The following is a 13,561-nucleotide window of genomic DNA, read 5'->3' as shown; positions in this document are numbered from 1 at the left end:
TTAACTATCTGCCTTTACAGGAAAACAAATTGTAGACAACCATACAAAGTTAAAATCAAACTAACTTCAAGAGGAATAATGGTCTGTTGGTTTTTTGACATAGACTGTATCAGTGATTGTATAAAATGGATAGCTTTTCTACTTTAAAAGTAGTTGATGCCACAATATTTTATCCATTTGCCATACTGTAACTGTACCTTCTCCCACTTTAGATAAAGCTGATCAACATTTTCAGCAACCACATTACCACCAGTACTGTCTCAAATCAGACAAGAGAAAACAGCATCAGTGCCAAAATGAAAGGAACTCCAGTGACTCAACAAGTGACCATTATCAAGGCAGGCAAAGTGAGGGTAGAGCTCATTTGGTTTCTTCAACTTCAGTATAATGAGGCTTAGACAAAGTCTTCAAACCAAAAATTTATCAAGTATTACAGTTCATACATAGCAAAGTTTTCAGAAACAGAATAATCCTGTATTCAGATTTATATCAGATTGTAGAAGCTCAAGTGCAGACGTCCCAATGCAGTGGTTTAGTTGGTTAAATAAATGCTCGGTTACCTAAAGAAGGTCGGACTGAATCACCAACCTGCTACCATATGACTGCATGACTAATTCAACTCTTGCAGCTATAGGGCACTGGAGAGTTCAAACATACTTCAGCAGCTTTGGATCACTTAATTTCATTTATGTTTTACCAGATAATTTTAGACCCTCCAAAATGATGCCTTTAAAAAAAAAGCTGTATATTACAAAAAAAAAAAAAAAAAACTTAATATGATTTCATTAGGGGGAGGGGCAGAGTAGGAAGATAAGAGGTTTGTTTATTTTTCGTCACTGATTTCACCAGCAAATCTCAAAAACCCAAACCTACATCAAATAATTTAAACAGACGTGGCATTTTTTTCATATGGAATGCAAAATGCGCACATTCACATACTTACATATACATAAATATATACATATATGTTTCCTTTACAAAGTTTCAAAGGTTGCATTACCAGCATGCAAACCTCTTCTCCCATGGAAATTCCTAATACTGACAAGGAATGTCTAAAATACTTAGAGACATATTTCCAGAAAACTGGATTCTCTTCTCTTGTTAGCTCTTAAAGAATTTTCCTGCCAAACTTCTATCAATAATCATTTTTTAAAAATTTACACCCACATTGGTAATACACATTTGAAACATACTAATAAAACGGCCAACTTGGCTTTAAGAAAAATGAGGAAAAAAAAAATCCCACAAAAAATCTAAACCCTTAGAGGGTGGAGTCTAGCTTTTTATATTCTTTTTCAGCCACATAATGTTGCATCACTGTTAAACAGAAGCAGCATATCATCCATGGTATTTGCAAATAATATGTGTCACGTTTCCCAGCTGCTATCTTTAAATGCAATTTGTACTAATCTGAGTTCTAGTTCAAAAGCATCTGGACGATCCTGAGGGTTTGCAGCCAGCATTTCCTTAATCAGTTGTTTCATTCGCCCATTCATAGATTTTTTCTTCACAGGAATGAGAAGTTCCATTTTGGGATTTTCCAGAAGTGCCTCCCCAACAGGCACAATCTCAGTTCCTTGTTTGACATAACTCCCCAAGAGTTCCTTCTTTGTCTCTGTGTCTATGAATGTGATCCTTTCCAGCATTGCCCAGATGATAATCCCCAGAGCAAAGATGTCAGCTTTTGCTGTGTAATGTCCTTCCCAAACTTCAGGAGCCATGTAAAAATCTGTTCCACATGCTGTGGAAAGGAAACACTTGTTTACACTGACAGGTTCTTCTGGGTTCTGCCCAGAGGCTGAACAAACTTTACTTAGACCAAAATCAGCCACTTTGAGTGTAGGTTCCAAGTCACTGGTATCCAACCTGGTTTGAGAAATCAGGATGTTATCAGGCTTAAGATCTCGGTGGATGATCTGGTTTTTATGCAAGAAAGCCAGGGCACTGCTCAGCTGAAGCATGAAGCTGGTGTTAGTTTTACGATTGGGTTTCCTGGACAACAGATACTCATTCATATCTCCTCCGTCACAAAAATCCATCACAAACCACAAATAATAGGCGCTTCTGGGATCAAAGGCAATTTCTCCTTTTAATGAAGTTTCTACAAGCTACAAGAAGGAAAAAAAAAAAGATTACAATCATTTGCACGGGTTATACAATTCAGTTATAGGAAAAGAATAATTGAAAGGTTAAGTCAGTCTCCACCTTTAAGTGGAAACTCTATAATATTTTATTTAATCAGTGCTTTCATATATGCATTTTATTTTAAACTTTAAAAAATGCTTCAAATTGTCATTTTGTCCCTGATAAATATACACCAAAGCTCTAAACCAAGGGGTAAAAATTTTAAAATAGCTTTATTTTGAAAAGCGTCCAAGTGGCCACACATTTTCTCCATGTGTCAGTGGAGCTGAACTCTACCCACCTAGCTCATAGCTTCACGAAAAGACCAAAGTTTCAGCAGATAGACCTAGGAAATTGCCAGCTGGGGTATAAACCTCAATTAGGAAACTCTATTCAGTGAAATCGCCTGAAATATACTTCTTACCCATTGCACAGACACTATCAACATAACCTGTGAAATCGAGAGAAAAATGATCAAGGAACAACTGGTTGTTGCAGAAATAGCTGTTCCTGCAGTCACTAATAAAATAAAGACTGACATCGGTACTTCATAAACTTCTATAGGCAGAATGCAAACACATTGGCTCTTTCACTGGATGACTTTTAAAAACCAATTTATAAAAATCAAATATGCATTTTTTAAAATTTTAAATATTTTTTATTATTTTGTTTTCAAATATGCATTTTGATATTAAAAAATCAACTCTGAATTTGTATATTTCTTCTTTCATACAAACTGAAAACCTAGACTAAATCACAGTTTTGTTTGTTATTATTATCTAGTTATAACTCTCCTTTACTTGAAATTCAATAGAATTACTTCACTGGACATGAACTATCACTCTAAAATACAGTATATAGTCTTTTTTTTTTTTTTTTTGAGACGGAGTCTCACTCGGTCACCAGGCTGGAGTGCAATGGCACAATCTCGGCTCACTGCAACCTCTGCCTCCCGAGTTCAAGAGATTCTCCTGCCTCGGCCTCCCGAGTAGCTGGGACAACAGGCGCGTGCCACCACGCCCAGCTAACTTTCGTATTTTTAGTAGAGACGGGGTTTCACCATGTTGGCCAGGATGGTCTCAATCTCTTGACCTCGTGATCCGCCCACCTCGGCCTCCCAAAGTGCTGGGACTATAGGCGTGAGCCATGGCACCCAGCCCTGTATATTGTCTTTTAAAAGCATTTGTTGTATGGTGTCCTTTTCAGACCCATGAGTTGAACAGAAAAGGCCAAAGAGTTGCTGAAGAGTGAATGAATTGCTAATTTCACATTTAAATCTACTGGTACTTTCTCTACCATTTGGGAAAGCACCAGCAAAGAACATCTCTTCACGCCATCGCTCCACATGGCAGACAATAGTAATTGCAATGATCTGCAGATACCTCTTTTGCATGAGTTTTCCTTGTTGCACGTTTGCCAGTGAGACAGAAAATGAAAGAAAGGTACAGATCACATAATTATTTACCAGGTGCACTGATACTAAACATGCTTTTCTTCTTCTGTCTTTATTCTCAAAAGCAAACTTCCTAAATAGCTTTGAGCAATGCAGAGTCCCAGCGTTCAAAGAATGTTTTAGAGTAAGGCCAGATAGTAAATATTTCGGGCTTGACAGCCACATAAGATCTCTGTACCATATACTTCTTCCTTTCTTTTTCTCCCCCCAGAAGTCTTAAAATCTAAAAACTATTTTTAGCATCGAAACCATACGAAAACAGGCCACGGGGCCTCTGGCTGAGAGCTATGGAAATGCAGCGCCCAATCTGCTTATTTTAACATGTAGAGGATGTTAGCCATTGGTTTCTCTTGACTAAGGCCCTTCAATGGCTTCCCTGTTCTCTTAGGATATAGTCTAAGCTCTTTAACATGGGTTATGAGACCTTGTGTGCTCTGACTCCTGCTGTCCCCTCTAGCCTCATCTAAAACAACTCTATCTCACTAACTTCTTTCAATTTTCTTTTTTTTTTTTTGAGACAGAGTCTCACTCTGTTGCCAGGCTGGAGTGCAGTGGTGCGATCTCAGCTCACCGCAACCTCTGCTTCCCAGGTTCAAGAGACTCTCCTGCCTCAGCCTCCCAAGTAGCTGGGACTACAGGCATGCGCCACTATGCCCAGCTAATTTTTGAATTTTTTGTAGAGACGGGGTTTCACCATTGTGGCCAAGATGGTCTTGATGTCTTGACCTTGTGATCCGCCCCTCGGCCTCCCAAAGTGCTGGGATTACAGGTATAAGCACTGTGCCCAGCCTCTTCTTTCAATTTTTAAACACTTCATGTGTTTTGCTTCAAGACCTTTGTATGTACAGTTTTTTTCTGCCTAGGAAATTTTTCTCACTTATCCAGCTAACTCCTCTTCACACTACAAGTTTTAGACAATTATATATATATTTTGTGTGTGTGTGTGTGTGTGTGAGAGACAAGGTCTTGCTCTACTACCCAGGTTGGAGTGCAGTGGCACAATCATGGCTCACTGCAGCCTCAATCTCCCTGGCTCAAGTGATCCTCCTGCCTCAGCCTCCCAAGTAGCTGAGACTACAGGCATGCACCACCACGCCCGGCTAATTTTTAAACTTTTTGTATGGATAGGGTTTCACCATGTTGTCCAGGCTAATCTTGAACTTCTGCACTCAAGTGATTCACCTGCCTCAGCCTCCCAAAGTGCTGGGATTACAGGCGTAAGCCACAGTGTCCAGCCAACGATTCGTAACTTTTGAACCATGGGATTATGTAGGTTTCCCTGTTGTATGCATCCTGTACTTCTCATTCATGATATTTATCACAAGTACACAGACTGGCCACTAGGTTCCTATGCATGAGATTGTAACCTCTGTTAATTGTTTTACATTTTCTTCTAGGTGAGGCTTTTGGCTATCAGAAACTGATTCAGTGATTCCAACTGAGAACAAGGAAGAACACATCAGGAAAAACATGGAGAAAAATTAAAATCTGTATGGAGAATATACCATGCATAGGGACTCTGTAGTCATATTACAGATTTGTTTGTCTTTACTAAATGTAAATATTGGTTGTCTTTACTAGATGTAAATTTAGAGAAGGCACTTGCTAAATGTGTTGATGAATGTCTGGACAACTAAACAAATCCATAGAAAAGACAATTTTAATAGAGGTACCAATTACTGAGTACTTATATGTACCAAGTATTGTTTCTGCAACATCTCTTAATTTTGACAACTCCTATACAAAGTAGATATTATTACCCCTTATGTTAAATATGAAGAAATAGAGACTAGGAAGAGTTGGGTTATTTATCCAAGGTCATTCAGCTAGCAAAACATACCATAAGTGAAACACAAGTCTATCAGGCTTTAAAAGATGAAAGAGATTTACTAAACAAAAAGGTGCTTTAGATATAAAAATCACTGAATCAAGTCTGGTAGGCCTTTACATATTAAAACTTTATGAGCTAATGCCTAGTTACTGTAACAATTGCTGGATCTGGACTCAGTACTAAATAATATGTTTGCTTGTTTGTTTGTTTATTTTTGAGACAGGGTCCCACTCTGTGACAAAGGCTAGAGTGCAGTGGTGCAATCATGGCTCACTGCAGTCTTGAACTCCTGGACTCTAGCAATCCTCCTGCCTCCGCTTCCTGAGTAGCTGGGACTAAAGGTGTGTGCCACCATGCTCAGCTAATAAATCTTTTGTTTAAATATCTTTGCTTTTCTAGTTCAAAATAGATCATGCCTCTTAGTCTCTAAAACTCAATGTAAAGTTCAGCAAGGTTCTATCCACTTTTTTTTTTTTGAGACAGGGTCTGGCTGTCGCCCAGGCTGGAGTGCAGTGCCCAGGTCTGGCCGCCCAGGCTGGAGTGCAGTGGCCCAATCTCGGCTCACTGTAACTTCCACCTCCAAGGCTCAAGTGATCCTCCCACCTCAGCCCTCCAAGGAGATGGGACCACTGGCATGTGCCACCACACCCGGCTAATTTTTTGTATTTTTCGTAGAGATGAGGTTTTGCCACGTTGCCCAGGCTGGTCTTGAACTCCTGGCCTCAAGTGATCTGCCTGCCTCAGCCTCCCAAAGTGCTGGGATTACAGGTGTGAGCCACCATGTTTGGCTTTCCATCCACTTTTTGTTTTTTGTTTTGGAGATGGAGTCTCGTTCTGTCACCCAGGCTGGAGTGCAGTGGCATGATCTTGGCTCACTGCAATCTCCGCCTCCCGGGTTCAAGCAATTCTCCTGCCTCAGTCTCCTGGGTAGCTGGGATTACAGGCACCCGCTGCCACGCCTGGCTAATTTTTTGTATTTTAGTTTCACCGTGTTGCCGAGGCTGGTTTCAGACTCCTGAGCTCAGCCAATCTGCCCACCTCGGCTAGGATTATAGGTGTGAGCCACCATGCCTGGCCTCTATCCACTTTTCAGAGAGAACATAGTAAGAATGTTTCCAATATTTTCTATCAATTCAACTTACATAATAAGCACTTTAAGAAAAGCAAACAATAAAATGCACAGAGGCTAAATAGTTATTTTTACTGTCATAAAACGGAAAACTTCAGGGCATTGGCTGGGCGAGGTGGCTCATGCCTGTAATCCCAGCACTTTGGGAGGCCGAAGCAGATGGATCACTTGAGGTCTGGAGTTTGAGACCAGCCTAGCCAACATGGTGAAACTCCATTTGTACTAAACATACAAAAATTAGCCAGGCATGGTGACGGGCGCCTGTAGTCCCAACTACTCAGGAGGTTGAGCCAGGAGAATCACTTGAACCTGGGAGGCGGAGGTTGCAGTGAGCCGAGATCGCACCACTGCACTCCAGCCTGAGCGACATAGCAAGACTCCATCTCAAAAAAAAAAAAAAAAAAAAAAGGCCGGGCGCAGTGGCTCACGCCTGTAATCCCAGCACTTTGGGAGGCCGAGGCGGGTGGATCACCTGAGGTCAGAAGTTCAAGACCAGCCTGGTCCACATGGTGAAATCCCATCTCTACTAAATATACAAAAATTAGCCGGGCGTGGTGGCAGTTGCCTGTAATCTCAGCTACTCAGGAGGCTGAGGCAGGAGAACTGCTTGAACCCGGGAGGCGGAGGTGGCAGTAAGCCGAGATCGCGCCATTGCGCTCCAGCCTGGGCAACAAGAGCAAAAACTTCTTCTCAAAAAAAAAAAACTTCAGGGCACAGAGTGCTAAACTGCAATATAAATTAAGTTCTCAAGACTAATACTGCTCATCATACAAGGAAACATGCAAGTTTCTTAATACATGCATTCGTGTATTTGTTTTCTTTGTTGTTCCTAGTCCAAAACTTTTGTTTTAAAAACAGAGGTTTTATTTTTGAGACAGAATCTCGCTCTGTCACCCAGGCTGCAGTGCAGTGGCATGATGTCAGTTCACTGCAACCTCTGCCTCCTGGGTTCAAGTGATCTTCTCATCTCAGCCTCCCAAGTAGCTGGGACTATAAGGCGCATGCCACCATGCCTGGCTAATTTTTGCACTTTTTTTTTGTACAGATGCAGTTTTGCCATGTTACCCAGGCTGGTCTTGAACTCCTGGGTTGAAGTGATCCTCCTGCTTCACCCTCCTAAATTGTTGGGATTAGAGGCATAAGCCACCACACCTGGCCAAAAGCAGACTTTTTTTTTTTTTTGAGATGGAGTCTTGCTCTGTCCCCCAGGCTGGAGTGCAGTGGTGCGATTTTGGTCCACTGCAACCTCTGCCTCCTGGATTCAAGAGATTCTCCTGCCTCAGCCTTCTGAGTAGTTAGGACTACAGTTGCATGTTATCATGCCAGGCTAATTTTTGTAGTTTTTTAGTAGAGACAGGGTTTCGCCATGTTGGCTAGGCTGGTTTCAAACTCCTGACTTCAGGTGATCCACCTGCCTCGGCCTCCCAAAGTGCTGGGATTACAGGCATGATGAGCCACCATGCCCAGCCCAAAAGCAGACTTTTAAATGGTAAAAGTCTGATGGTAAATTCTGAATTAAGACACACTCAAAGAAAGTTGTTTTCTTTTCCAAGAATGACTAGCTTTTTTTTTTTTTTTTTGAGACGGAGTCTTGCTCAGTCGCCCAGGCTGGAGTGCAGTGGCATGATCTCGGCTCACAGCAAACTCCGCCTCCCCGGTTCAGGCCATTCTCCTGCCTCTGCCTCCCGAGTAGCTGGGACTACAGGCATCTGCCACAATGCCCAGCTAACTTTTTTTTGTATTTTTAGTAGAGACGGGGTTTCACCGTGTTAGCCAGGATGGTCTCGATCTCCTGACCTCGTGATCCGCCCATCTCGGCCTCCCAAAGTGCTGGGATTACAGGCGTGAGCCACTGTGCCCGGCCCAAGAATGACTAGCTTTAAGAAATTCTGCCCTAGCCTTTAACAAGCTATGTCTTAATATATTTTCTATTCTTTGAGTATAGAGCTACTAGAGATTTTAATTTCTGGCAGAAGCCGACAAAAGAAAAACAGAAAAGCTTTTCCATTTTCCCAGGTTGACAGAAGAGTAATCTGGGAGTTAAGAAAGCATAAGCTTTAGCTGTCAGTCTTAGTTCCAGCTCCCAATTCTACCACTTACTATGTATGTGACTTTGGATAAATTCATTATCTATACTAAGCCTCAGTTTCTTTATTTGTAATGAAGATAATAATAGTCCTTTCCTCATAGGATTGTTTTGAGCAACTGCTTTTAAAGCACTCAGCACAGAGCATGGAACTGTGTGCAAATTCAACTGTTAGCTGTTAGCACTGTTAATAACATTCAGGTGTTAAACCATGTACTTCATGAAAATTAACTGGAATTGCATGGTGAAAAAACCAAATATCCCTCTAAAACAGCAGAGGCTTACATTCAAACCAGTGATTTATAAAAGAGATGCCCAATTACCTACGGGTGTTGCTACTGGTTGTGGAATTTTTCCTTTTCTTCTGCCCTCAAGTCCAAAATTATTGACTTCAAAGAAATGAAGTTATTAGACTGTAGTCTCAAGCACCTCTCTAGCTCCTATCTTGCCCCATTCCTATGCAGACTGGCAAGTACCATTGCATAACAGGTGGCTTATGTTATTTTTAGGTATGTGCATCACAGGTTTAAATAAAACCTTGTTTTAAAGCAAACATCTACTCAATTCTTGGCAGACACTTATCTACTTCTAACTACAAAACACCTGCATTTAAAGGGAAACGTTCGTTAGACCCTTTCATTCCTCTTCTTGCTGGCCAATGCCATGTTCAAATCATTTCTATTTCCCAATCAACAACACATACCTGTAAATAAAGGGAAGAATTAGAGCCGTGGGACATCTTTTGCACCATCCCATCCTTTTGTAGGATGCATTCCTCCAAGTGAATCACATTTGGATGCTGGCTCTTGATACTGCTTAGTGCCCAGAACTCACGAAGGGCTAGTTCAACATTTTCAGGTGCGTGACATCGAATTTTCTTCACTGCCACCCGTGCAGAGGTCTTTCTGATGACTGCTTCATACACAACACCGTAACTACCTCGGCCTACCTCCCGTATTAGATCGTACTTTGGCTGGCTACTCACCATCTTCAAGGTCGAGGTTTCTGGAAAAATCAACAAAGTGCTCTGTTGAAATTATGTACACCTACTGGCTTGTATTTCTTCTTATGTATGATTTACTTGTCATCTGTCTGTCTGGAGTGCATGAAGGATATTTGCTATACCTAGGGGAAATCTAATTTTAAGAATAGTTAACAATAAAGCTAACAGGTAGTATTTACCATGTATCAGGAACTGTTTTAAGCTCTGTAGAATATTAAATTCAGTTAATCCTCATAATAATCTTATGAGATAGATACTATTATGGTCTTTTTATAGATGAAACTATATAATGGAGAGGTTAAGTGAAACGCCTAAGGTCAATAGCTAGTAACTGGTGGACGTGGGATTTGAAACCCGGCCATCTTCCTCAGACGACCACGATTTGAAGCACTACAGTATGCTGTCTCTTATATGAACTGCTTGAAAATGTCACTGTTAAAAATACACCCCCAAAATTCAGCATTCTTATTTACTGATCAGGAAAAAACAGGCAAGCAAGCAAAATCCCAGCTTCTCCTTCAGGCTGACACACACATAATGGTCATAAAACAGCAAAAACAAAACCCCCTCACAGTTAGAAGTACAAACACCTGGCTTATGCTTAAGGCCTGAAAGTGAACCAAATCATTTATAGAACTGAAAATGTTTGTTTTCATTATGTAAAAGTAAGTGGCCAAACTCTATTCATATTTTAATTCTGTCTCTTATGTCATCTCCTTATTTCTTCCAAAATAAATGAAAATAAAGTTTGTGGAAAATAAACGTTTCTTTTTTTTTTTTTTTGAGACGGAGTCTCGCTCTCTCGCTCTGTCTCCCAGGCTGGAGTGCAATGATTCGATCTCGGCTCACTGCAAGCTCCGCCTCCAGGGTTCACGCCATTCTCCTGCCTCAGCCTCCCGAGTAGCTGGGACTACAGGCGCCCGCCGCCACGCCCAGCTAATTTTTTGTATTTTTAGTAGAGATGGGGTTTCACCGTGTTAGCCAGGATGGTCTCGATCTCCTGACCTCGTGATCCGCCCGCCTTGGCCTCCGAAAGTGCTGGGATTACAGGCGTGAGCCACCGCGCCTGGCCAGAAACGTTTATTTAAAAATAAAGTAAGCTACTTAGAATACAGTTACCTTTTTATAGTCATTTAACAATAGCTATTTTAAAATTTTTATGTTTCCTTTTTACTAATCATAAGAGCTGGAGTAAACAATATCTATTTAGTTCGAGGTCATTTTTGCCAACAAAGATCCTGCGTATCAAGGGGCACTCTGACAGAGTACTTGGGAATTCAACGTACTGAACAGTTTAAAGGCGAGAGCAAAGGCCCTGCACAGAAATGCTCACGTGTTGAATGGAGAAAGTCTAAAGTGTGCTTCCTCACTCCCCAAAGAATTTCTAGATTATAACGAACTTCATGAATTCTCATTTGTAGATTGTGACCACGGGCAAGAAAAGTAACCTGAGATTGTACAATATTTATTCTGTATAGCTGGGGAAGCAAAAGGCTACTGACCCTAGAGCCTGAGAAGTTGGGATCCACTACTTTAAGTCCATGGGAGAGATTTAATAAAAAGAAATGACTTCTGAGATTGCGTTCAGTCTCATTTCCTCTAACAGGACACCCACCCTTCAAATCGCTACTGAATTTCCTAGTGTCTAATTTCCTGCCACAGAATCCTCTGCGCCGGCTGCACAGCAGACGAGCTTTCCTGCTCTACGGGGATCGCCAGTCACATCCACTCAAGGTGGTTCGTGTCTCTGAAGCAGTGCCATGTCCTCTCCAGCCTGGTACAGTCCCCATGGGGAACGGCACCTTCCTGAATAGGGAGGAGAGGGGTGTTTATGAAACCCGTGGGATCCCGGATCCAATGATGCATCCGGTGCGAACTTAAGTGACTTTCGACCGAAAGTGGCGGGCCCTCGCTCCCGCTGCCCTAAGCAGACGCTGGGACGCGGGCGGGCCAGGCCAGACACCTGCCGGCGCCCGGGAAAGGCCAGTCCCGGCCAGAGGTGTTGCCCGACGCGGCGGCTCAGGCCGCGCTCATTGGCCAAGTGTCAGGCCCTCCCCCTCCTCGGCCGTGCTCAGATGAAGCCCGGAGGGGAGCCTCCCGAGCCCCTTCGCTCAGAGGAGCCAGCCCTGCAGTTGCCTCAACTCCTCGGGGCCGGGGGCTGAGGGCCGGGGAGAGGTGGCCCCGGTATGAGAGGAGGCCGCGACTGGGCCGGTGGCCTGAGGACCGCAGGGCCTTCCCCGGGATGACTCCGCTGACAGGTCTGTGACAGGCCTCCCAGGGAGGGAGGCACATGCAGGGCCGTCGGCTCTGCAGCAGGGCCTCTCCGCCACGCCGAAGGGCCAGATTTACCTCAGGGTAGACGCCGCCGCTTCTCCCTCTCATGGGCTCTGCAGGCCGCCATTATCAGGCAGCTCGCGCCTCCGCTGCCGCCGCCTCCAGTCAGCAGCCGGCGCGCGCCCCCGTGGTGCGCGCGGACACACCCCCTTACGCCGACGGCCCCGCCCCCCTCCGGCTTTCCGTAGCGCGAGCCGGGACGTTCCGCGCCACCGACGAGGCGCGCGGCCGGCGCTCCGCTCCCCTCCTCCCTCTCCCGAGGATTTGCGGAGCCGGGAGTCGTCGGAGGTGTGCGCGCTCCGGAGCGCACCACTGGTGCTGCTCCCCGCAGGGGTGGCCGGGCCCGGGAACCGCGAGGCGAGGCCACGCCACGCCGGGGCTCGGCCACCCTCCAGCCGCAGCGGGCGCTCAGGGCCCGCGGCCCCGGGGACGGTCTGCAGCGGCAGGTCTGGCCCTGGGGCTGCGTGCCTGGCCGCGGCCTCCCTTCCCCCTACCCGCCCCGCTTCCGACCTACCGAGCTGCGGGCTGGGGTGCGGGGCTCGCTGGGGTGGAACGCCCGGTGCATCTTCCACGCGGGTCTCGGGTGCCTGCGGGGCGCGGTGCTCTTTTGGCAGGTCCGCGGGGAGGTGCGGCCCGACCAAGGAGGCCTGGCGTCCGCCCCGCCGGGAGGGAGACTGCAGCTTTTGTCCGAGTCACTGAGCCATGTTTGCGGGCGGTGCAGTTGCCGAGACGGCGGCGGCGGCGCGGGGCTGGGTGCGATCATCGGGGAGGAAGCCGTCCCCTGCCCCGCCGGCGCGGTGGTATCTCCCTTAAAGAAGCCGGCGCCTCATTGTTCCCCGGCCGCGGCCGCAGGGAGCCAAGCCACCTCCTCGGCGTGGGGAGTGAGGGGACGGCGGCGCCTGCACCTGGCTGCGGTGCCCGCGGCGCCCCCCCCCGAGGCTCCTGGTGGAGGGTTGGCCTGCAGTCGGCGCTCGGGAGAGGCCTGGGTCCGAGCCAGGATCCACCGCGCTCCGGCCGCTCTCAGGGCGGGACAGTCAGTGGGGGCCCCGCTGCTGCCGCAGTCGCTCGGCTGCCACACGCTGTCAGATCCCGCACGCTGTCGGCCCCACAGCCAGCCGGGGGTCACTCAGGCTCGCATCTCTCAGTCATCCAGTTGTTAGATCAGTAAGCATCCGCCAGAAACGTCCTTTCCTTCTTCCTCGATTTATTCTGCACCCATTACTTCTCAGCATGGTGATGATTCCTCCTCCTAGCGCTCGCTCTATAAGGCACGATGTACAAAGAATCCCTGTCGCTGTGCTCAAAGATCAACCCATTTTATTTTCTGTCCTCCATTTATGCCCCTTCTCCCGAGAGTGTGGCACTGGGTTAGGTCTTTATATAAATGATCTTGCTTAATCCTAACCAAACCCCACAAGGGGAGGTTTTATTATCCTGTTTTAACAGGCGAGGAAACACCTCTGCCTCTTTTCACTGAAGTGTCTGTTTTGGGGTGTGTCTACCTTGAATACCCACTCCTGGTGTAACACCCCCTCCCCTTAAAAAAAAACCCTCAACCGTTCTGTAATCTGTTCAGATTTTTGTCCTGAATGCCATCCAAG

The 13,561-nt window shown here is 45.4% G+C and overlaps 1 protein-coding gene across 2 annotated transcripts; it reads right to left on the bottom strand.

Annotated features, from left to right (window-relative positions):
- Nucleotides 1-1,201: 1,201 nt before the first annotated feature.
- Nucleotides 1,202-12,724, bottom strand: PDIK1L (PDLIM1 interacting kinase 1 like). 2 transcript variants are annotated; one of them, XM_030805740.1, is made up of 3 exons: nucleotides 12,475-12,724; nucleotides 9,327-9,628; nucleotides 1,202-2,108 (listed from the first exon to the last, which is right to left on the bottom strand). In XM_030805740.1, the coding sequence occupies exons 2-3, from the start codon at nucleotides 9,609-9,611 to the stop codon at nucleotides 1,368-1,370; spliced, it is 1,026 nt and encodes a 341-aa protein (XP_030661600.1). In that variant the 5' UTR covers nucleotides 9,612-9,628; nucleotides 12,475-12,724; the 3' UTR covers nucleotides 1,202-1,367. The 2 variants fall into 2 exon arrangements, with proteins under 2 accessions (XP_030661600.1, XP_003271689.1); XM_003271641.4 differs by lacking the exon at nucleotides 12,475-12,724 and adding an exon at nucleotides 11,976-12,114.
- Nucleotides 12,725-13,561: the final 837 nt, after the last annotated feature.

The sequence above is a fragment of the Nomascus leucogenys genome, chromosome 24 (genome assembly GCF_006542625.1).
Source record: "Nomascus leucogenys isolate Asia chromosome 24, Asia_NLE_v1, whole genome shotgun sequence".
Lineage (NCBI taxonomy): Eukaryota > Metazoa > Chordata > Mammalia > Primates > Hylobatidae > Nomascus > Nomascus leucogenys.
The sequence above is the reverse complement of the archived record's forward strand: the minus strand, read 5'-3'. Positions and strand labels throughout refer to the sequence as shown.

What these genes read in the sequence shown, in the direction of transcription:
- PDIK1L (XM_030805740.1), bottom strand. Translation starts at nt 9,611, where the DNA reads ATGGTGAGTAGCCAGCCAAAGTACGATCTAATACGGGAGGTAGGCCGA. An exon ending in ATTCTTCCCTTTATTTACAG is followed by an intron (nt 2,109 to 9,326) that starts GTATGTGTTGTT and finishes TCCTTCTTGTAG; the next exon opens with CTTGTAGAAACTTCATTAAA.